At 34.2% G+C, this 23,984-nt stretch overlaps 1 protein-coding gene across 1 annotated transcript; it reads right to left on the bottom strand.

Moving 5' to 3' along the window:
* Positions 1-13,715: 13,715 nt before the first annotated feature.
* Positions 13,716-16,288, bottom strand: LOC119073698 (piggyBac transposable element-derived protein 2-like). Its single transcript, XM_037179298.1, has 3 exons — positions 15,867-16,288; positions 15,612-15,722; positions 13,716-15,578 (listed from the first exon to the last, which is right to left on the bottom strand). The coding sequence occupies exons 1-3, from the start codon at positions 16,040-16,042 to the stop codon at positions 14,006-14,008; spliced, it is 1,860 nt and encodes a 619-aa protein (XP_037035193.1). The 5' UTR covers positions 16,043-16,288; the 3' UTR covers positions 13,716-14,005.
* Positions 16,289-23,984: the final 7,696 nt, after the last annotated feature.

The raw sequence follows: 23,984 nt of genomic DNA, 5'->3' as shown, positions 1-23,984 counted from the left end.
GTGCCTGATATTGCTGGCCTCACAGATGTTAAATTTAAAAGCAACATGGCGTCGGCTAACTCGTTAATGTTGCCTTTATCGTCGGCATTTGCCATTAGCGTACGGATTTAGCGTTAGCGTTAGTGTGTGGCATTTAACGTTAAGAAAATCTGACGTTGCCTAATATCTCGAGTAAATTTTGACCGAATTTCATGATTTTTTTTTTTGTTTGAAAGGTATTAACGAATGTAAAGCGTCGGTACTATTTCCGGTCTCCTAAAAAAATGGCTGCCGGCGGCCATATTGGATTTTATTAAAAGTGATATAAAGTGGGAAAAATGATGCTTAGAGAGTTTCTGTTAACATGGAAATAATGTGTTAAGTGTGAGGGGTTTCAGGGATTCCATATATGGGCATCTATATATACCTATATACAGCTATATTGAGCTATATGCAGGCATATAGAGCTATATAATAGCGTATTCCTCTGTGAAATGTTTATTTACAGTGAAATATAGGTAAATATAGCGGTATATAGCTGTTTAAATAGGAATTTATGAAATTTGACTTCGTACGGGGCTGTCTATATTGCCTCCGGCAATTTAATTGTATATGATAACAAGGCAAAGAGTGGATAATGTAAGTGATTTAAAAGGAAGAATAGTTTTTCAGCAGAGAAGAAAATGAAGTAAGAGAAATGAAGAGTTTCACATTAAAGGCTTATGATACGAATAGGTGTTTCGTACGGGTCGGCGTTAGCTATGTTTTTTTCGTAACATTGCATTCATAACAGAATACGATATCATATTATTGCGAATCATTCACACTCTCCTTATTTTTAACTTGTAATTGCGAATAAAACGTCATGGGAAGGGGTCATTCATAAATGACGTCCACTTTTTCATTGTTGCTATCATAATTAAATCAATAAATTAACAAATATTCGTTGCCGTAAGTCAAATGGGTGTTCTATTGGGCTTGTCTTCTACTTTTAAAATGTTTCTTTGAGTGTATGACAAAAAAAATGGGAATGCATAATAGACCCTGAAGAGTGCAGAAGAAATTGGTTGATGTACTCAACCCTGTGAGAGTTATTTCGGACTGTCTACTCAATGTGCCTGTAGATTGATTTTTCAAGGGTTAAAAGTAGGGTTGCCATTCGTCCTCTTTTTAGAGGACATGTCCTCTTTTTTCGTCTAATTCTTCTTTTTTGTAAAAATTCTAAGAACATCACTTTTTTCACACAACGTCCTCTTTTGTCCTCTTTTTTCTAAAATATTGTTAAATTTTAGCAAAACTCTGTTAAGTTTGGTGGTCAAATTTTACGGAAAAAATTTCGCTGCGCAGCTATTTCTAAAACTACATAGTTTCTACAGCATTCGAATGATATAGTTGACTAGTCCTCGCAGTCAAAAATTCGACTCCATATTTAGGAATTAAGGAAGCTTTAGCATTATGATTGGGAATTTTTATGTTTTTATATGCATAAAATAAGGAGTAAACCAGGAGTATTAAAAAAACGAAATTAAGTTGAAATCGAAACATATTCTAGCAGCAATTTAAAAATGCAACTAAATTGGTGTGAAATAGGCAGAATGTAGGAAATTCGTGAGAAACGGAAAGGTTTTAGAAAATTTTCCTACATTGGTCAGAAACAGTCAGATTTCAGAAAATGTGCCTAGAACAGGCCTAGATTTCTAAATTATTAAGAAACACGTTTCTTATTTTTTAGATTTTTACTTCTTAACAAAAATGGAGTATCGAAAAAAACTTATGAATTTCTTCTGAGATAAGTGCATGTTTGTAGCTTACAGTTCAAGAACTCCAAGTAAAGTTAGCAAAAAAAGTAAAAGAATCACTTTTCTGGAAAATAAGGAAGAATATGAAGGTTTTTATAAAAAAAGGAAAAAAAGGTCATGTTTACAAATGGTACTGAAACCTCGGATTCGCCTCAAACCAAATGAAATTTTAATTTTAACTTTTCTCACTAATTATTTGAATATCTATTGGTCCACATACAATAATAAAAGAGCTAAGACTCTATATTTGTCCTCTTTTCGTCCTCTTTTTCGAATTAAAAGGCGTCCTCTTTTTGTCCTCTTTTTTCGTACAAAATGTCCTCTTTTCGAATTTTCAAAAATGGCAACCCTAGTTAAAAGCCGCTGTCTCTGAAATAAACTGCTATCGGACACCGTTTTTGTGGCGTCGTTCAGTATGTATCCAAATGATAATAAAATGAATGAATGAACGTTTGAAACAATAGAATTTTTGACGAGTATTAAAGCGAATCAAATAGAAAAACTAATGGAAAAGAAACGACGATACCGGAGTCATTCTCCTCGAATTTTCGTATTGATTTCTTGTTATTCAATCAGCTGTTGTCTGAACGCTAGAATACGAATGAATCAATGAAATCGAAATGAAAACAAAGCTCCAAATGCAACAACTTACAAAAATAAACTTCAACCTTTTTTTGTATAACTTAATTATGCTCTCTTCATATTAAGGTACTTATTTTCACTTCTCATTCCATACGAACGAGTGAAGAAAAAAATTCTATTTTTCCTCTCATAGAAAGGAAATAAAAAAAAATCCTTCCACAAAACAGCTCACCAAACCAATTCGTTCGTCTGTAACCTACTTTTTGTATTAAACTAGGAAGATGAGAGGCCAATCAAGTCAAGCACTTTTTGGTTATGGAACTTTTGTGCGCTGCTGTATAACTTCAAGTGTCGAGAGGTTTATTTTATATTGTATTGGGGATAAGGAAAAGAATTTATTCTTCTTCGTTTTTTTACAGTTAGGAGAGAAAAATAAATTATCCGATTGGGATTATAAGATTTTTTTCTCTTTATTTATTTAGTTTTTCTTTAATTTGTGAAATGGCGAAAAGTTGCTCCGGAGACGTTGTTGAATTTGGCGGCATGGCAGCCACCAACAATGTAACTATACTATATATACCGTTCGATGGGATCTATTGCACAATTTAATTGAGTCAAAATGTATGAAAAGCTCCAGCTCGCGAATATGTCCGATCGAACTTTCTACTTATTCTATAACCTTATGCCGCATTGACTGTTCTAAGCCATGTTCTGAAAGCGGATGCGAAAATTGTTTCGCTTTACATAATAAAACATCGTTGCAGTAGATAGAAACGAATTAAATACAAACATGCATACTGTATGGGTGCAAGCTATGTGTACGTATACCCTCCAGAGGAATAATTTATTTAATCTATTTGATGTAAATCAGCAGTGAACAATAATTACTTTTTGCAGATATTTTAGGGCTAAATAAAATCGTAAAATCAAAACTGTCCACGTTTTAAAAGTTGACACCAACAAAATGAACACAAAAAAAACATCAAACTTTCATTAAGTTGATTTTTTGTTGCTCCCTTAACACAAAATGGTTTTTATTTGTGCAATTCTGTTCGTATTGGTGCGGCACACAATCAGTGAAATCATTTTAAGTTCGATCTGTGTGGCAAATGCCAGACAGGAGAAACATAAATGAATGTTTGTATCACATGCATGTACGGTCGATGTGGAACATCTATATGGTGCAACATTACTCTAACATGGTGCGGGTATTTATTTGTGAAAACTCCGTTACAAACTTTGTAAACCATCGTCGTGGAACGTTTTTCGGATATCGTTCAGTCAAAACTGTTACAAGTCTGAAAGTTTCTAATGAGAAACACACTACACGATATAAGTTGCACTTTAAGCTGTTAGTGGAGCTGAAAAATTGTCAACGTGATGGTTTTACAAAAAAAAAAAAAACAAACAAACAAAAAATTGCAACAGAACAAAACGAACACGAACCTTCAAAAGATTTATTTTCTGTTATCTACATGTTTTCCGTCTGATGTGTAACTTCCCACTTCACCATTCAATACACTTATCGCCACAGTTACCTTACTCTTCAATAAAGCCACGAAAGGACACACAATGATTCCGATTCGAATTTATGTGCGGTAAATGAAACATTTTCCATTTTGAGTTCTCTTTCCATTGCCCCTTCATATGCAGCCTCACTTCGTATTCAGTTATTGGGTGGTATAGCAATTGAGAAAATGTTACATGAAATAGGAACGTCGTAATCGAATCAAGGACAGTTGAAAAATATTGGATTGCATGACAAAATTATCGGTGCTAAATTAAGATTGGAATGAGCAGAAACAAAACCAGAATCAACTTGTTGATTTATGGCTAGTCTACAATGAACGTTAGCCATGTTTATGTGCTAATATATAAAAAAAAAATCTACAAAAAATTGCACTGCTTCGCTAATTCGTTAAGGCTTAAAATCCTTAAGGTAAATTCGATATAGTTAGTATCGATGCGATGTAAGTAGTCGAAAACGATGCAGCTTCTGAACAAATGCATTTCGGCCAGAGCATATTATTGGTAATAATTTGAATGACCGGATTTACCTGATTTACCGATGAAAATACCGAAATTACCTAATTTACTGACAGAATTACCAAAAAGTAATTTTGCAGCGCTCCTAGTATTAATATAGAAAATATTTCGAGGATGATGGCATCAGCACAGGCTTGGAATTTCTTTCGTTCAGACATGAGTCAGGCTTTCTTTCAGGAAAGTGAAACTATTGTAACGCTGAACATATGCGGCGTGCAGGTCATACCACTGTTTCCTTTTACGAAAACAAACGTTTAAGGCGTTTTCAGTACGAAGGACACATTTTCCAGGACAGTACCTTATGGAAAGGCAGGTCAATTATCGACATTAACTATTTCCTTTAGCAAAACAGACAACACATCAGCCCACATCCATGAAAATGACGGCTAATAAAGTGCATTGTGTGATTTAAATTATCAGCCTGGTTTTATTTGATTTTAACATTAATTATCGCTCACTTCTTACTATTGCACGGTGCTGTAATTCGTTATCAACATATTGTCTACATTCGCTCCTGATTTTAATTAATGAAAAAGCGGTGGGGATGAAAGTTTTCGGATTTATATCGAATAAAAAAAATGCGATTACAATGTATAAGCCGTAATACTTTAACCACTCTCTCTCTCTCTCTCTCTCTCTATCTCTCTCTTGGATGTTAGATTCATTGCAGCCCCACACTTCGTTCATAAATTATTTATGTAATATGGAAAAGAAGTAAAGGCGAGAGCTTACGTTTCGTGGATAACTTTGGCATATTTACACTTACACCATCTTCACATACAATAGCATAACTCCGAACATGATATTTTATTTCAAGAACTTTGGTGTTGAGTGTGGAACCCATATAATACAAAAAGCTTGGTTCAACCCAAACAAGAACAACTAAAGTATATCTACGATATTTACTGTGTTTATTTACAAAGTGGTTTGCACAAAAGTTTAACTTTCTACTTTTCTGTAGCTACCACCCAGGGGTATTTCCAGAGGTTATAATCCCTTAATTACACTTTAACCTCACGCCAGGAAGACTTTAGTCTAATTATGAATATTTGATAATTTTACGCAATAAATATTAATAAATCACGTAAATGAACAATTAATTACTGGTTTGGTGTTGGATATATACATTGCGGTTATACATTAAAAATCTACATTATGGAAATGACTTGTCGAAATAAAGTTAATGTGTTGATTGTGCGTACATTACTTAAGTGGGCCTCGTTCCAGAAGTGCTTGCTGTTGAATTTGTTTCGGTCAGTGTAATTTAAATCGTTTTTACGCTAACCAAATACCCTCAGAGTGACAGGGTCTTATTTGGAAACTAAAAATGTTTACACTGAACACGTTAGAATTGCAAGAGAAGTAAATTGAATAATTTAGTCCTGAGTAGAGAAACAATCATGCATCGTCGGAAAGAATCGAATTAGCCATCCCAACTGAGTGGCATAGTTTGCAAAAATAAGCGATGATGTTATAGTTGATGAAGTAAAAACGCCACATTTTCTCACCAGATATACAGCCAAAACGAAAACACTTTTTTGTCCCAGTTTCGTCAATTTTTGTTTGACATTATAACATGTTGGAGATCGAAGTCGGACATTGTAAGTCAGTCCGTTTTCTCGACCATTACTTGCGGATAAAATCGACAAATCATGACATATTAAAGTCGTGGAAGGTGTACGCTTATTCCAGAAATTCTTGAAACCTCACCTGACAGATTTCAGAAATTCAGGTTCAGGTCAGGGCAGGTAATCTTGAAAAAAATTACCTGACCTGAATTTTCAACAGGTCAGATTAAATTAGATTTTCAATTTTCCGGTCTGTGGACACTAAATACAGATTTAACAGATCACAGTTGTGTTCAAGAAAATATTATGAACAATTTGAATGAGAAAATGATGAGTCAAATGCAATTTTTTCATGTTAAAGATCATTTCTGTTAGTACCATACATGCATATATTCGTTTCAGTTGAATTAGGTGAACGAAAATATCGAAATTTTTGCAAAAGTGAAACAAAATCTTTCAAGTCACCGATCTTTATCACCGAAAAGTACGTAGCATTCAAAATGAGTTTTTTGCTTCACAATGCGCTAAAAATTGCAATTTACCCTAATAAAACCCGAAAATTGCAATTTTCTACCTTCAAACCTTTTTGTGTCTCAAAGTAAATATTTTTAACAGTAATAAAAAAAGGAAAGCAATGTTACCTGAAAAAGGTGAATTGGTCTTCGAAAATATATAGATTAAGGCGTACGAGGTAATGAGGTATGAGATTATTCAAACTAAATTCAGTCACTATTTTGCTCGGCACAGCAGAGGTTGTCCAATCGTAAGGAAAATGGACAAGTTGACATGGTCGCCTGCCAGTCATAGTTATAGTGGCTCACCACTTCCAAAAGTCATCAATTTTAAACGAAATTGGTAAGTTCTTTACGAAACAAAAGTCCGTCTACAGTCAAAGACAGTCAATTTTCAGCATAAATTAGCTTCAGCTGTTTTTCAGCTGATCCATACAAACAATCACAACAGTTTATACGTCTTTATACGGTTTTACCACTATCGTGCGCGTGCGTGTAGCAGCTTCAACCGTATGAACAAGTAAAACCTGTTTTGATTGTATGTGTGGATCAGCTGAAAAACAGCTGAAGCAAATTTATGCTGAAAATTGACTGCCTTTGACTGTATTTTGTCTAACTCTGACAAATTTTCTGTAAAGTTTAGTTTTTTTGAATTTGATTAAGGAAAGTGATCAATTAAGTGATAAATTCTATAGTTGGTCAGACCCATTTTCGTTTCTTAATGAAAGATGTTCTATCTGAAAGATCAATAGAATTTTCAGATTTCGTTAAATCTAATAGCTTACCGTACTTCTTACGGAACGTCGAATAATTTTTCTTCAAAAAAAGTGCAATTCTGTAAACAAGTTTTCTTATGTCTTCCTCTTACGAAGGTCATTTGATGAAATGAAACGTTATCCGTAAATAACTTTGAGGCAATAAGTTTTCCAAATGTCTTTCGATCACTAAAAAAACAACCGAGAACGAAATAAATTAAGATTAAGAAAAAGGAGATTACAGACGATTGTTGTTTACTCAAAACTATACATGTGTTCGTTCGATACTTGCTGATTCTGATGATTGTGAATTAAATCGTTTTTCTTGGATGACAACTAATCTCTTGCACAAAATTATCAATAGCTTAATGGACAATCTAGTCAGAGTTTGTCAATTAATTAATTAATGACACAGCGTTTTAAATATTTGAAGAATCCAGTTCAATAGATGGACAATTTAAAGATTATTTTCATTTTTTCTCTCTTCTTTCAGAGAAGCATGGAGCAGAACGATCACAATGTGCGACTAAAGAAAAAAAAGCAAAAAGTTGGTCTCGGGATTGGGGTCTAATGAGTTCATTGGTGCTAGTCCCTGTTTTGCTCCGTCTTTTTTTTTGGATTTTTTCAATTTTATATTTTTTTAACTTTTTTTGTGTCTTTTTTGAATATATATTAGGCTTTCTTTCTTATATTAATGCCTTATCATTGCAACGAAACTCTACCAGCAAATCCCTTTTCATCCAACTTCCCACGAGATTCGAACCCGCGCTCTTTGGGTGGCCTGCGCGGTTTTTGACTGTCGATCTCGTGTGCTACCACCTGTGCCACGGCGGTAGGTGATGAGGGAAAGTTTAATTGTCAACTTAAAAATCTACACACAAACACTTGTTGCATACTCTGAACACGAGACTTTCATACACAGAACAGCAGCTATCAACGATATTAATTATTAACAAGTGGACATCACATACACACACATGCACAATCCACATCCAGTTTTCAACAATTGTCCGATTAATTTGTGGATTTTTTATCTGTGTGATTAGGTAGGCAAACAGCATGTGTCTCCAGGGTGTAGTGGTCAGCGTTCCTGACTGATAACTATGGGGTTCTGGGTTCTATTCTCGATTGATCCATTTTGATTTTTTTTGTCGAAATATTTCTTTATGTTTATCAAAGCAACGTCAAGTCAAAATAAGAACCAGTATGTAGTAAAAACAAATTTATCGCAGTTGAATTACCTGAACAGCACCTTTTGCGAGAAACAAATTCTACTAGAGTTAAAAATTGATAATTTTTTTTTAAATGCGCAAAAAAAAAGACTGCTCACAATAATGACGCAGCCAGTAAAAAAAACGATCTTTTCTAAAAAATGAAAATTCAAAATCTTTTCTAATGAGTCATTAGTATTGACATGACACCAGTAATGTATGTTTCACATTTTTCGTTCTTTCGCACATTTTTTTACCTGAAAAATACCAGTCGTGCGCTGCGCACTGTTTCTGTATTTCGGTAAAAAAATCTAAGTTCGCTTAAGTTAATATTTCAAGGTTTGGGAATCTTCAACCCCTCATAGACAGTAAGCTTATCAACATTTTTACAATCGGATCTTCATTTGATCTAAGTATTCGCAAGAGATTAAGTTTAAATAAATATTTTACTTCATTTTTATTGCAAATTCGTTTTTCTCTATTGTAACACCTCGTTAGTCACAATAAAAGAACTTTAAAAAATTTAAAAAAAATAAAAATTAAAAACGAGATGTGGCTCGAACCCGCCACCATCACAAATCCAGTGTCTTAACCGCTGCACCATTCAGACCGATGCTCTTCATTCAACAGGAAATTAATATAACATTAGAGTTATGATAAAAAGTACAAAGTTCAAAGTACAAACTTCAAAGTACAAAGCATTCGTCATAGCATTGGTATGCGTGAGATTCTACACAATAGTCCCAATGTAATCTATGTCAATATGAGAGCATTTTGTCAGTGCACTCAACTAATATCACCTAATATCACAAAAAGACGCCTATTGTCTCAAGTAACTGTGTTTTAAAATTGGATGGTCAAATTATTGGTAAAGTGAGAGACGCTTATTCGGTTACATTGATCAGTTTCATTTAATGGTGTAATGATAGAGTTAATAGTTTCTGTTTTGAATATTTGCTGGTCCGAGGCGGAAGTGAGGAATCAGGCCCGTATCTAGGGGGGTGCAAGGGGGCTGAGCCCCCCCTGAGCTATGAAGAGCCCCTTCTAAAAAGCCAAGATAGATAATGCTTTTTCAATTTATTTTGTAAATGCAATATTACACTCAACACAGCTTGAAAGATTTTTTACGTGACACACTATTAATAGTTTAGAAATCGCCTCCGAATTGCCGTAACTTATATCTCCGAAATGATCGCAATAAAAAGTCTGTTCTGACGAAGTGTTCTGATGAACTTTTGCTGCAATTGACACATTGAGCAAACCTGTTTTTTGTGAAGCTTAAATTGCAATTGTACAAATTCGTAACAATTCTATTTAATATTTCATTCCAGTCGAAAAGAAAATTCTAGTAAAATTCTAAGAGAAGAACTTGCAGGCAAAATTCAGGATTTTCAGACAGCAAAAACTCATGATTCTAAAATGATCTCTTCATGAATGAAATATTTTATTTGACGATAAGTATCGATAATATTTAGAAAATAATTTTTTACTGAATTTTGTGCAACGCTATATTTTATTCGAAAAAATTCACTAAGTCACTTAATTGCAACCTTGTAAGAAAAACGAATAAATTGAAATTCGGCTTTCCAAATTTTCGCATTCCCTTATAAAAAATTTTTTGGGGCTTCAGCCCCCCCCTAATATTCGAGTCTGGCTACGGGCCTGTGAGGAATATAGTACTCAAGATATACATAGAAATGGAAATTACTTTATGTCAAGTAACCCTCTGCGAGTATTTATGTAGCCCTAGAAATGTGTTTCTCGTCCACTTACTCTCTACTTCTTAGAAATATTAAACCGGTACAAGAATGTACCTACGAGTATACCATCAACAAATTATTCCCAATAAAATTTGGATCTGAGAAATGTTCACAAATATTCGTCGATACCATCTACAAAGTATAACTTGGCAAATCTGCGGTACGAATCTAACGACAATATCAAAAATTTTCTTTGAAAAGTATTCGGGAAAACAATGCAATACAAAACCGCTACACAATCATATTATCCTCTGTATGAAGATAAGGAACTAACCGAAAATAGCGATAAGATAGAGGGAATTGTGGTTCGACGGGCTAAATTCTATACAATTCAAGCACGATATTACAACATAAAATTGAAGAAGTATAATAACGATTTAGATGTACCGTACAGAGTAACGTTGTACATTTCTGAGGCGAACCCTTTATCAATGCCTTGTCCGTTGTTATACAATAGGGAAAACAATGTGTTATTTATAAATATTTGAAAGGGGTAAGTGATGGAAGCATCTTTATCTTGAAGTATCATTAAAATTTTTGTTTCAAAATATTTTTTGGTACATTGGTTAGATTGAGGTGTTGAAAAGGAAAAGTTAATCGTGTTGGGTATCTGATGTACTTAATAGAACCTGAAGTGGTTAACTTACCCCGGCTTTTCTCTCTCAATTTTTTATTTTTTGAATCGAGTACTCAATTTGAACAGCATATTTTCAGCAATAAAATTTTACGTCACAAAGTATGGGCGAAATTCTATTAGATGAATGCCTTATTGCCTGATATAATTATTATGTTTCGTACGGTTCGTGAAGTATGAAACGTTACACTGTCGTACTGGTGTCACGCTATCACTCCTATCAATTGACAATACATTTTCAATGCGTACCACCGATCCTGAGGCTTACAGTTTCAGTTGTTAATTTAACTTGGTACGAATATAATCGGTTATCGACAACGACTTCAGTAATAAACGACAATCTCTGACTGATGACGACCTCAATACATCTTTAAAACACTTAAACCAAATGAAGTAATAGATCCGACAGTGAAGCTACTGATATGCTTGCCGGCTGTGAAAGGTTAAGTTCAGCATCAGCTACCGCAACAATTCCGAATTTCCCTTTAACAAATACCTCGAACGTGTTGAAAATGTGCACAATCCGTATATATATCCTCGAAAGCGCTAATTACCTCCGTTTAAGGGATTATCATTAATCACCGCATAATCGTTTCAATTAGAAATTTGTTTTGAAAGCCATTCAAGTTTACGATTGTATCACATTATTGCGTATAGCGTTTCCCTTGAATCGTTGTACTTTGCTCATTTTTGTATAATGTGAAATGTGGGTAACGCTCAGGGCAATGACATATTGGATAGAATGGTAAGAAACATGTAATGTAGATGTCATCATACAATGACCGTGTTGCAAAATTTGATACCAACGAAAAGTTCTATGTTTCACGTAAAGAAAGAAGACAAGATCAACGGTTAACTGGTACATACATTTAAGGAGTACATTTAATATCGAACTAAATATGTGTAGCTCCTTTCGAATTGATTTGATTTTATCTGATCATGCTAGAGCTACACAGATAAAAATTCAACCGTGTGCGACAGTTGATGCCCTCACGCCGCAGACCATTAGTTGTTTATGGTTCTTATCGAAGCTTTGATTAATTTTATATTTTGGTCTGTTACACCACAATTTGCGATAAAGAACGTATTCAATTTCAGCCCGAAAATTTTGTCTTAAAGTTCGCCAAAACCTATTTTTGTACAGACGTTAGAGAGTAGAATCACCGTCTTAAATCCAGTTCTTTGTTTCGGTTTTTTTCAGCCATTTTTCATGGTGATCCATCTAATGCTATATGCTCGTTATAAGCTGCTTTATCTGTTAAATTTTTTATCTGCAATTAGATGATTCCAGCGAAAACAAAAACGAAGAAGCGAAAGTCTACATTTGTAAATCAGCTTGTACATTTCGTTATTTACATTACAAATGTATAACCTCCGTCGGTTAAGGGATGATTGTTATACGTTACGTTCGGTGTGCGTTTTGCATATGAGGGACGAATGATATATTTTCGCTGACTGATGGCTTGTTTGCCCTTTGACTTTGTACAGTAAATGCGGTATGTACACATTGTGCAGATTTATCAAATCTCATTCCAGATTCTCGTCACGTTTTAAGAAATTTTTCATTTGAAAACTTTTACAACCCCCCCACCCCCTCCATAAAACTTCTATAATGTGTACAATCATCAGCGTGTACGGTTATAAATGTATGTATTTCGTCGGTGTGTATTGCTGGTGGAACCAAAGCCAGAGGCACCAATTTCTCTCTGCAATTGACTTGGTTCGTACCCTCATCCTTCGGCTTTATACGTTGTGTATATTAAAATTGTACATGTATACCATGTACAGCAGCAGAGCCACAGAAATGTACCGAGTCACAAGAAGTATGATTTTTTTCGTTAGTTTTTTTTTCTGGATTTGGGAAGGAGAAACAGTGTCAAGGATCGAATTTTGCGTCGAAGGAAAAAAAATCGAAAATGTTATGAAGAAGGAAGCGCAAATTTCCGACATTATTTATGCTTGTTTTTTTATAAACAACGAGAAGGAGAAAAAGTTTTTTTTTACTTTGTATTCCGCACTCTTTTTATTTGTTTTTTTGATTCGTCACTGTTTGTAATGAATTGCAATGATTAAGTAGATAAAAAATTAGAATAATTTGTCAAACAGTTTCCGTTATGGATTTTACGGTATTTTTTTATTTTCGTAAATATTTGCTCAGCATGGTCGTGATAAATTGTGTTTGAGATTTTTCTTTCGACATTTGAAAGTTGTTGTTGTTGTTGCTGCTGCCGGTTTTTGCTTGTTTAATATTTTATGCTGAGCAAGTCAATGTATATGATTGTTTGTTTGTTTACTCTTTTTTTCGCTGATGGCAACGTATAATGAAAAAACAAATTGTTGCAATTGCTGGAAATTAACCCGGCAAAGGCGAAGTTTGTTTTACATTTAAAAAATGCCTCACTTATTTCAATTGAACGAGCTTTAAACACATAATCTATATGATGAACCAGCTCAGACTTTTCTAAATTGAACACCGTTTCACTAAAATGTCAATCATATTTACATTTGGCCGTTCGGTCGGTTTGATTTTTATGTACAAATAAAAGTGTCGAAGATCTACTACTTCGCAAGTGGGATATCTGTGGGTTATCTATTTTAACATTTGTTGAGGTAAGCAGTTTCGATAAAAACACATATTTCTCGGATCTAGGTTTTATTTTTATCAATCCTCAGCATCAATGCGATTACTTCGAATGTCCGTTCCAAAAGGTCTGGTTATGTAGTTGCGGTGATATTTTTACGAGTTTTGGTTTTTTTAACGCGAAAAAACCGCCAGCAAATTTCTATTTCTGAGTTGCGGCAACATTTTTACGAGTTTTGGGTTTTTTAACGCCCATTCCGGCTTTGGATGACTCAATGAGACGGCAATATTTTTACGAGGCTCAGCAAGAGACTTACTGTAACGAAAATTTATATTTCATTGTTGACAGTCAACATTAAAGAATCGCAAGGTTTTATTTACTTTAAAATAATGGAACATCTACGTTATTCCACAAACGAACTGAACTAAATAAAAAAACACTGAGGAAATAACAAGAACGACTTTCAACTGGATCCGCTTTTAACTCCTACAACGAACTACAATAGAAGATTTGGTTTACCAAAAAATTTATTTTATTGAATGATAACAAAGGTGAGTCTGAACTGTATTCATTTTGCTCATTGTTTTGTATGATACGGAATGAAACAGTCGATGCACAAGCCACGATTACATTTTTTACATTCTGTGCGAACTGATGACTTACACCCCTCCAATGCGCATCTTCGTCGTCGTTTATTTGGGGTCGACTGCACGAGATGATTTATTTTGTCGTATCTAGTCTCAACGTTGTGTACTTGTTTCGATGAACTTGGACGGCCCGTCTGCTTAGGAGCCACACCGTAACGTTTCAAATATGTATTGGCGATATCACGTCTGAATTGTAAACTTGTTGCTTTTTTTCCGGTACACTTATACAATGTCCAAGCATTCTGAACTGCTGCATCGATAAGCCATGTAAGCAGGGGCCAGTACCACTTTTTTCCTCTAATACCAATTCGATTTCGAGCCAAATCTTGATCCATTCGATCTGTTCCTCCCATGTACTTGTTGTACATGGCAATGAGATGGGGCTGCTCAACATCAATTTTCCTCTTTTCTTCCTTCGAATACCGAAGTGTTGAGTTCAATGGTTGAACTCCATAAGTTGTTGATGCCACTGAAACGACCGCATTGTCTGTCCATCTGACAACAATTACTCCGTCTTCCTTAGAGATTTTTGAAACGAAGGCGCCTCTACCTTTTTTCTCCATAAGTTTTTTGTCAGGAAGTGGAATATCTTTCGGAATTCTATTAATGCGCATAGTTCCTGTAACTCCGTAGCCCCGTTTTCTCATATCAGTTAGTAAGTTGAAACTTGTAAATAAATTGTCGGTGAACAGCTGGTATGGCAGGTCTTTTTCAGGAAGTAAATCCAGCATATGCACCAACGGAGCTGTAGATTTACCATACTTTTGTGAATAATCATCCATGCCATTGACCGTTTTCTTTCCTTGATAAATTTCGAATTGAGCAAGATAACCGTTTGCTGCATTTAAACACCACACTTTATAGCCAAATGGGACAGGCTTTTCTTTTATACATTGCTTCATGCTGTTCATGCCATAGTATTTTACCATAGATTCATCATAGTTCATGTATTCGGTTGGGACGAAATTATTCAAAAACTTTTTCTGAAGCATAGCGACGACAGGACGAATTTTCCACAGTTTGTCTGTGTCAGATGCCTGAGAATTATCCGCCCAATGAATATACCGCATAATTTGAACGAACCGATCTCTGCGCATCGACTCAGACACTAATCGATTTCCCATATCGGCACCTTTATCCCAAAAGAATTTTTTTCCAGGTAGTCGGTTATATCCTGACAAAATTAGAATCCCAAAAAAACACTTAAGCTCAGGAATTGTAATTTTTGGATCCGGACAATTCAAAAATAGAGCGTATTTCGTGGTTTCCATCTGAATATGTTGCCAAAGTTCATCCGCAAAAAACGTTTCAAACAAGTCGGTTGGGCTCAAATTTTCATATTTGTTATATCTTTGACTAAACACTGGAAATTTAGTTGTCTTTTCGAAATCCCCGTCAATCCAGGTTACTTTCTTCTTGCTGTCTTTTTTTGATTTTGCGCGATTTGTTGCAGTTTTTCTCACAGGTTTCACAGTTTTTTGTTGAGTCCTTTTTCTCACACGCACACCATCTGCTTTCTTTACTATTTTGTTAAGCTTTAGAGTTGAGGCAATATTTTTACGAGTTTTAGTTTTTTTAACGGACACTACACCGGTTCCTCCTCTATTTCTGAGACACTTCCGCTTAGAGCTCGGTTCATCGACTAAACTTTGATCTGCTTTTTGTACGGTTTGGTTAAGCTTTAGAGTTGACGCAATATTTTTACGAGTTTTAATTTTTTTAACGGCCACTGCACTAGCTCCTTCTCTATTTCTGAGACATTTCCGCTTAGAGCTCGGTTCATCGACTAAACTTTGAGGTTTGCGTTTTGTTGATGGTTTAATTTTACGAGTTTTGGTTTTTTTAACGCTCAGCGAGAATATTTCACGATCGGCTTCTTCACCTGAAGAAGCTGCATCCACCGAAGGCAAATGCAGGCAAACATATTCGTAGTCTGTGTTTTGATCGGAATCGCTCGAGTAATCCATTACCTATTATTGAAAGTATGGAAGTCAAGTGATATTGAAACTGAATGGTTTATCGTAAAAACAAATTATATACATACGCTTCAACGACGAATATTAATTTGATTCCCAATCTCTGAACTCTATACTCAAAGTGAACGGCTCAAAAAAGTGAAGTTTAAAACTTTTTATCTAGGGTTACTATGATCAAAAAAATAATTTACTAACAAATTATGGATTGCACCCAGATGGTTGCAATTGCCTTTGCCGGGTTAAGGGGTTTCACAATCAGAATTGATTCGCAAAGCTGCTGTTTCATCGATGCTCACGTACTCATTCCATTTTTCTTAATTAATCCGCTAATTTGTAGTTTCAAAACCGCAATCGATAGAAACTTCTGAAGTGGAGAAAATATTATCCGGAAAACAAGAACATAATATTTGTGTGGAGCATTTGTAACACTCAACAAAATCATCCAACGAAAAGTAATTTTGTTTGCTTCAATTTTACAGAGAGAATCGGTTCGACTGTTTACTTATCAATACCTGGAATTTCGATAATTATTTGCGTCTGCAAAACATTTCCGAAACGCTTCTGCTCAACAAAAATTTCTATTAATTTTTATCGAACATTAAATTCTCGAATCTAAAATTTTATTTTTTTTTGTGTAAAATATGAACCTACGACGACGCTTCTGTGTGCATCGTACGATAATAATTCGCAGCGATATAAATAAAATTGACTCAAGTTATATGGCACTATATAAATTACTACACGAAATGTTAATGTTTAAGGAACCCACTTTTTCACTAGACGAAGGATTCGCTAACGCTAACAAATGAACACAGCAATTATGATTGATTGCAATCTAGAATTTATTCTGCAGAAAAAAGTTATTTTTACATGGTGCTGGATATCAGCTATATCTAGTGTAGCAATTTACTTTTCCAACTATTCACGATTCAGACGAGGATAGCGAAATATGGAGAAAAGTAGATTTAGAGTAATGTTGATGGAAATATTCACTGTTTGTATGGGGTGAAGTGTTATTACACCTGACATTTTTATAAAATGCTGTGATCGGTTTTCTGCGACATAATTGTGTCATCACAAGTGTGATATTAGAAAACTCGAAAAAAAATTGCCACGCATACCGAACAAAACAAATGATATGCAGAATTCGTAGAGCGTTTCACTCCGATAGTGGATGGTATAAATATTAATATACCAAGCAGAAAATTTGTTATAGCATTTTGGCTATGCAAAATAGGAAAACAGTCAAGAGAGGAAAAAATATTGTTTGGTGAAATTTAACTCACATACGACGACACAATACAAATTTAACGTTACTTGTAATCTGAACCATAGAATATACATTATGTGAAAACGTTCCGCGATCTGGTTTTATTGCGGGAAAAAAAAGACGAGAAGAAGAATTTGATTAAAAGAGAACGTTCCATCGTTCACTCAATTAATTCCAAAAGAAACCGAAATTCATTCACCACTTTTCCGATTTGATTATAATACGCAGACAGTGAAAATATTAAAGCAACAGTTTTACTCCATACAACATACCATCTGTTCATTTATCCCATCTGTGCGTTCCAGTTTCAGACATTTCTTCCATTTCGCAATTAGTGCCCTATAGATATAAACACTCACACACATAAGTAATATACATAAGACATAAACCATAAAATATCTGCTCGTAATCTAGCACCAAATTTATATAATTAATTGAATTTCTAACTCTACATGGTTTAATGAGTTGTGTTTTCGGTGCGCCATCATTTATAACCGAAACATTTTCTTGAAAATATAATATTATATCAAAACCAAAACTCTGTTAATTCCAATGCTTTATATATGATAATAATCGAGGTCATTTATGTATTTAAGGGAAAATTTTGAGGTGTTAAATTCGACACGATAAGTTTTCCTCGTATATTTCCTCGCTTTTCTCCGTTACCGAAAAGTAACCATGCCGAAATACTCTCCAACATCCATGAGCTTCATTTGGAATGGGAAAAGGTGGCTTTAGAGTTGTGTGGTGGATGTTTTCGGTTCGGTTTGTAAGTTTTGTTTTCAGCTGCTTGGGTTATTTCGCACACCTCAGCATAACACCATTCTACCACCAAAATTATTGGGCGAACATAGTTTCTCTGTAATCTAAAATGTATATTTTCGTTATATTTTGGAGAAATTATCAGATAATTGGATACATGCACATAAGTTTCGTCTATTTGGAAAAGAAAGTTTTGTAGCTTTGGAACTAGCTTTCGGAATTTATTACAGAAACCCCAACGTAAGATTCTGTTGTTTCATAACACTTAATTGGAATAATTTTCAATGGAATATTGCATTTACCAATCAATAGTTTTGTTATAGACGGTTCGGTAGGCAAACTTTATGCGACATACCATTGTCCTTGTTTTCGCATATTGTCTCAGCAAAATCTTTCGAAGTAAACGCGATTCAGCTTGTCTTCAAAATACTTTCGGAATGATTCAAAGACTCGTACTAATTACTGGAACTGGTGTTGCCATTGCAACTATGGACAGACATTCTACAGTTTCCTTAATATACACGTGTATATCCCTTTATCACTCAAAGAAAACCTTTCAGCGTCAAACATTCGAAATGCTGGAATGCTATAGTCATCTTTGCATGTACAGTACCCACACTTCATTAGCGGCACTCCATATACACTGAATGTTCTCCATGTACGCGAAAGGTACATGGTCGTGTGGGGTGTCATTGGAAAGGTAATTTCATGTACTTTCGGGACATGTAAGGTCCCATTGAGTTTGTTTAAATTTTATTTCCAATGAGGGGCAGTTGAAAAAGGTACAAAATTTAGGGGAACTTCTTTCAGTTGCTCTGCATCTGAAATGCGGCGGCAAACACATAAAGAATCCGAAAAAAAGATCTTTTAAGTGTAAATTATTTCTAAGATATTTGTGTGATCTATTCGGATCGTGTCGGTCCCATAGACACTTTTTATCAGTGGACTATATATACAGTATACATGTAAATTGGTTTTCAATCCTGTGCCCCAATCATTTTGACACTTTAATTTTTCCACACTATATAGGACCTAAAGAGGTTAAGAGGTTCCAAGGCTTCAGTTTTGATACAAACCATATACTATGTCGCCATCTCGTTTCATTCGAATGCAACGCCTGTGATTATTCTTAATATCATTGTGGTTATCCTTAATAGAAATTCGAACATCGCAGTCGACCACCACACCATACAAATATTGTGAAAACAAAATGTCTGTCGTGATAGAAAAATTAATTGTTTTTAATTAATTTCATCAAAATAAAACCTCATTTCAAAGAAGTAAGACCAAATCTTCATTATAAATAGTGTAGTGAGTCGTTTAAACATAGCTGCTTGTGTGACACTGTTGTTGAATTAAAAGAAAGTGAACCTATCTTAAAATATTTGTTTTACCTAGCAGAAGTAAACTAAATGTGAAAAATCATTGTTTTCATCAAGTAATTTACTAAATGTGAGACCTAATTCGTGATAATTAAAGTCCAAATTTGACATGAGATCATGTGTTCATGGCTTGGTCTGGTAGACTTATGTACCTAAATATGGCCCATTTTCTGTTTTCTGTTTTTGGTAGTATGTCTAAACTGAACGCTCAGAGCCTCTCAATGTACAGTGTTATACGTACACTTCATAAATTAAAAAATAAATCCTCAAATTCACCAACTCCGAACAAAATCCTAAAACTGACTAGAGAAAGTTGAAGAAAATTCTATAAAGGGAACCCTCTTTTTTAAAATCCTTTGTCAGTCATATGTTCGATCATTCCCAGAACAATTCGTCATTCAAATTTTCATATTTTCATATCAATTTTGACATCATTTTGAATAACCATACATCAGCAATTTAATAGAACAATTTACGAATTTATCAAAACACGGATACAGTGATATCGTTCTGAATTAATTGGCCTCCCTTTAATTCTTTTTTTCCACAAATTTTCCGTTTTTTTTTGATAAAACGAACAATGATAGTACACGCTTTCACCTAATACGAACGAAATGATTACTGCTTAATTTGAGCAGATTAATTTGTGATTTCTAAGCAACAATTTGAATATTACATTCATTCATTCAGGAACTGATTAGTAATTTGTGCAAGTTCACACAAATTTGGTTTACCTCTCAATCCAAGCTTGGATTTCTTGTAGCGTTGTACCTAATTAAAATATTATTTATCACGATTCCTTCTGGTTTTGTTGCATATAGCCGAATACAACGTTATTCACGCAATGGAATATATTTTAATATTTAATTGGAAGGTACCTGTTATACACAATAAATTTGCGCCATGCGATTAATAATATTTTGAATAGACTTGACACGCTTCTATTATATACAAATTAATGTTAGCGAGAAAATGTTACCGTACATTTTTCAAGTACTCGCGTGTACTGCATTACCATACCCTATAAAATATTTATATATTGAAAATACTCAATAAAAGTATATTTTCGGTGGTACGAAATCGTTATGTTACAACATGGCTATTTATTAAATTTTATGGTTTTTTTATTGAAATCACTTTCAAGTTAATAGGCACGATTTGTTCGTAGATAACATTTTCGTGGTTTTTCGGTTGGATTTATGATGAGGTAACAAGTTGAAATACGCTAATTTCGGCTTCCCAAGTCGAAATTCATTCCGAACAGATAAATATTCTTGATCACGATAGAGCGATTGATAAGGTAAGTTCGGTAAATTGATAAATTTTACCGATAAAATGCAAAACGACACGAATGTTTATGGGTACGAATCGAAAGTGTTTCTTTGTTCTTGTAAATGGTAATGTGCGATTTTTGTTTGTTTTGTGGTGCGACTCACACACGAATTAAAAATATTTGCTAGAATATTTATCAAGACAGAGGTCGCTATTTATCATCAAAGTAATCTATACACTTAACTCTCAGATCTATATTTTCGTGCTATAAGCTATATCCGACGATATTTATACATAGGAGTTATGAACTTCTTTTGTGTTGCGGTAATACACATTTTTCTCAAGAATTTATGAAGTGCCATTTAACTATATATTACCCTACGGTAACACAGGTCCTATAAAACTATAAAGAATTTATTCATAGATAAACTGCAGATATATTTGAATTTAATGCGCCAGAATTTATGGCTCTGATAAAAATGATATAAATTTCACTTTACAAGCAAAAATCCTGTTTGTTTTTGTGTTTTTATATTTTCTCCTTGTTTGTTTATAAGGTGGGTGGTTTGTTTCGTAATCATTTTCTCTTTTTTTTGGAAAGAATGAATAAGTTCTCGGTTGCAGTATAGATGATTAAGTACGAATAAAAATGGTTTACCAAGCTGCAGTGATGTACTATAAACTGTTATGTGTACGATCAAACTATTCATGAAAATTTTCAAAATTTTGTAACAGAAAAAAAATTGGTTACGGTGAAGGTGACTGCATAAATTGTTGAATACGTGCGATGCTTTAGTCTTTGTTGGTTTAAGCTATTTTCGTTTTTATTCCTTTTTATTTCCCATTTAACTGTAAACAATTAGAGGTTAGACTTCTGATGTGACATTAATAAATATTACGTTGGGCTGTATTGAAAAAAAAAAAAAAAACGACGACGACGACGACGACGTAGAAATCCAAACACTTTTATAAACTAACATGTTGAATGACCATAATTCTTATTTATTTAATATTTCTAATTGGAGTTTGTTGACACGAACCACAAGCCATCGCGAGCATTTAATTACATATAAAAGGGGCTTATGTATTACTTAATACTTCATTTCGCTCTGTATCGAGAAAGAATTGTTATAATTCAAATACACGTTATATGTTGCGGATTAAACAAACAGAAAGAGGATAAGCACTGTTATTATCTTTAAAGGCAATATCGAAAATTGGTATGTGAAATGTTTCGTTACCGTCACATAACGGCTAAATATCGGTTCAGTTTGCGTAATGATGTCTGATGGATATTTATGGACGGTATATGAATTGATGGGGAGTTATCAAAAATTTATTGGACATGTTGTCGTCACACAGAATTTTAATACGAATATCCATAGTTTTAGATCTACTTGGGGGCTACCGCCCTAATTCTAATCTATCTACTACCAGAATATGGTTTATGGAAGTGAGTTAAGTCTTTTTTTCTAATAAACTTGCCAATGCTGCATCCATATACTATCCCCAATTTTTAATTTCAAACTCAATTTATATTTCTGATATACGCCCAACGACTACATTACCAACAAAAAAATTTATACTGCAGAAATATATAAAAAAAAAATATTGACAGAATAGTAATCGTTTAGCTCCCCACATCTTCACCACAAAACGATAAACGATGCCAAAAGATAATACCGTGGTTCATCCAAACACACAGCTATATAAACCCGAAAATGACTTTTTCCGCATTTATATTCTGCTTCGATGCTAAGCTCTATAATGTAGCATTGAGATATTTTGTGCCACTGATTTCGTATATATGTGTGTGTGGAACAAAAAAAGTACATTGAGAGTGGCCATGCTGCAGATATTGTAGCTGAGGAATATACGATTTCCAGAACACTTAAAATAATTGATTTGAAACAAAGTGTCACATGTTATATTTGTTATGATCGTTGTAATGGTTTTGTAGGTCGTTTGTAATCAAAAGCACTGGATTTTATTTATTTTGTTCACGTGCTGTGATAGATAATTCGTTTCCAAGTATTGTATGGAACGGAACAGATAAACTATATGTACGCAACGGACTGAAACCGATCGGGAAATTTGTTATTTTAAGAAGATGCTCCCGGGAAGTTAATTGAATTGAGGTTACGCTTTTCCGCATGTTCTGCAGTGTGGTTAAATGAGATAACGAAATCGAAATGTTGTAACTTCCGATGTAAAAAAAACGATTTTGTAAAGTCAGTTTATCAACTCAACTGCAGGATCGTATGCATCGGGATCAATGTCGTTGGACCAACTGAGACCCTAGGAATCCATGTCTGGGCACGTTCTCGTCCACCTATTTTTCCAATTTTCTTTTTGATATATTCTGCAACACTCCATAATATGGGACATGCAATACTCATACTCCAAAATATATAAATGTTCAAACGAACAAGTCGAGTTAACGTTAAATTTATGGCCCAGGTGTTACGTAATTGATTTATATAGGTGCGATTTAGAATGAATGTTGAGTTTATATAGTTACAGCATTGTTTTTGTGTAATATGTTATGATCATAGTGCCGTTTTCATCCAATTGGATGTCAAATATTACACTCCACCTACACCAACGTATTGAATATTTAAGTAAAGTCGGTGGCACACAGGTGGCAGGAGAATTTCTCTGGTGGAAACAACTTTTTGTAGATGACAAAATTCCTCTATCATGTGTATTGTTACGAAGCGGTAACTTTACACACACACAGCCTCCACCCCATGCCCTATTATGTTATGTTCAAAATAACAAAATTTGGTATGAGTACCTGTTCGGTGTATAGAAGGTGATTTCATTCATTTAATTTTAGACCGAAAATTTAATGCAACTAAGGTACCATAAATTAATTCATGTGTCGTATGTCGTATACTCTCTCTCCAGCTACCCCAGAAGCCATGTAGAAAATGAATGCTCGTATAAATCTTCAATATATATATATATACATTATGTTAGCTACTGTGCACATAATGAATATTCACTAAATGGAACCATATATTCACTTTTGTGATTAAGAATTTTCATTTATTCCATTCGACATTAATAGTACTTAGCGCAAAACTACATTCATTTATGGTTATACAGGCAAACACATACTATATGTGGATAATAATTGCCAAGAATTCTATGTATGCCACAACCGCCACAACATACTTTCTTCTATTCATGAAAAGATAGTTCACATTAAGGCCAATTTGAAAAAAAACTTGTTAAAATTACA

This window comes from Bradysia coprophila, unplaced genomic scaffold, assembly GCF_014529535.1.
Source record: "Bradysia coprophila strain Holo2 unplaced genomic scaffold, BU_Bcop_v1 contig_138, whole genome shotgun sequence".
Taxonomy (NCBI): Eukaryota; Metazoa; Arthropoda; class Insecta; order Diptera; family Sciaridae; genus Bradysia; species Bradysia coprophila.
The sequence above is the reverse complement of the archived record's forward strand: the minus strand, read 5'-3'. Positions and strand labels throughout refer to the sequence as shown.

Bases quoted from the DNA above. Each gene is read 5' to 3' on its own strand.
- LOC119073698 (XM_037179298.1), bottom strand. From the start codon at position 16,042: ATGGATTACTCGAGCGATTCCGATCAAAACACAGACTACGAATATGTT. The intron at 15,723-15,866 runs TTTAGTCGATGA...AGCAGATCAAAG, and splicing joins ACAAAACGCAAACCTCAAAG to TTTAGTCGATGAACCGAGCT. The intron at 15,579-15,611 runs GCTTAACAAAAT...AGCAGATGGTGT, and splicing joins AATATTGCCTCAACTCTAAA to GCGTGTGAGAAAAAGGACTC.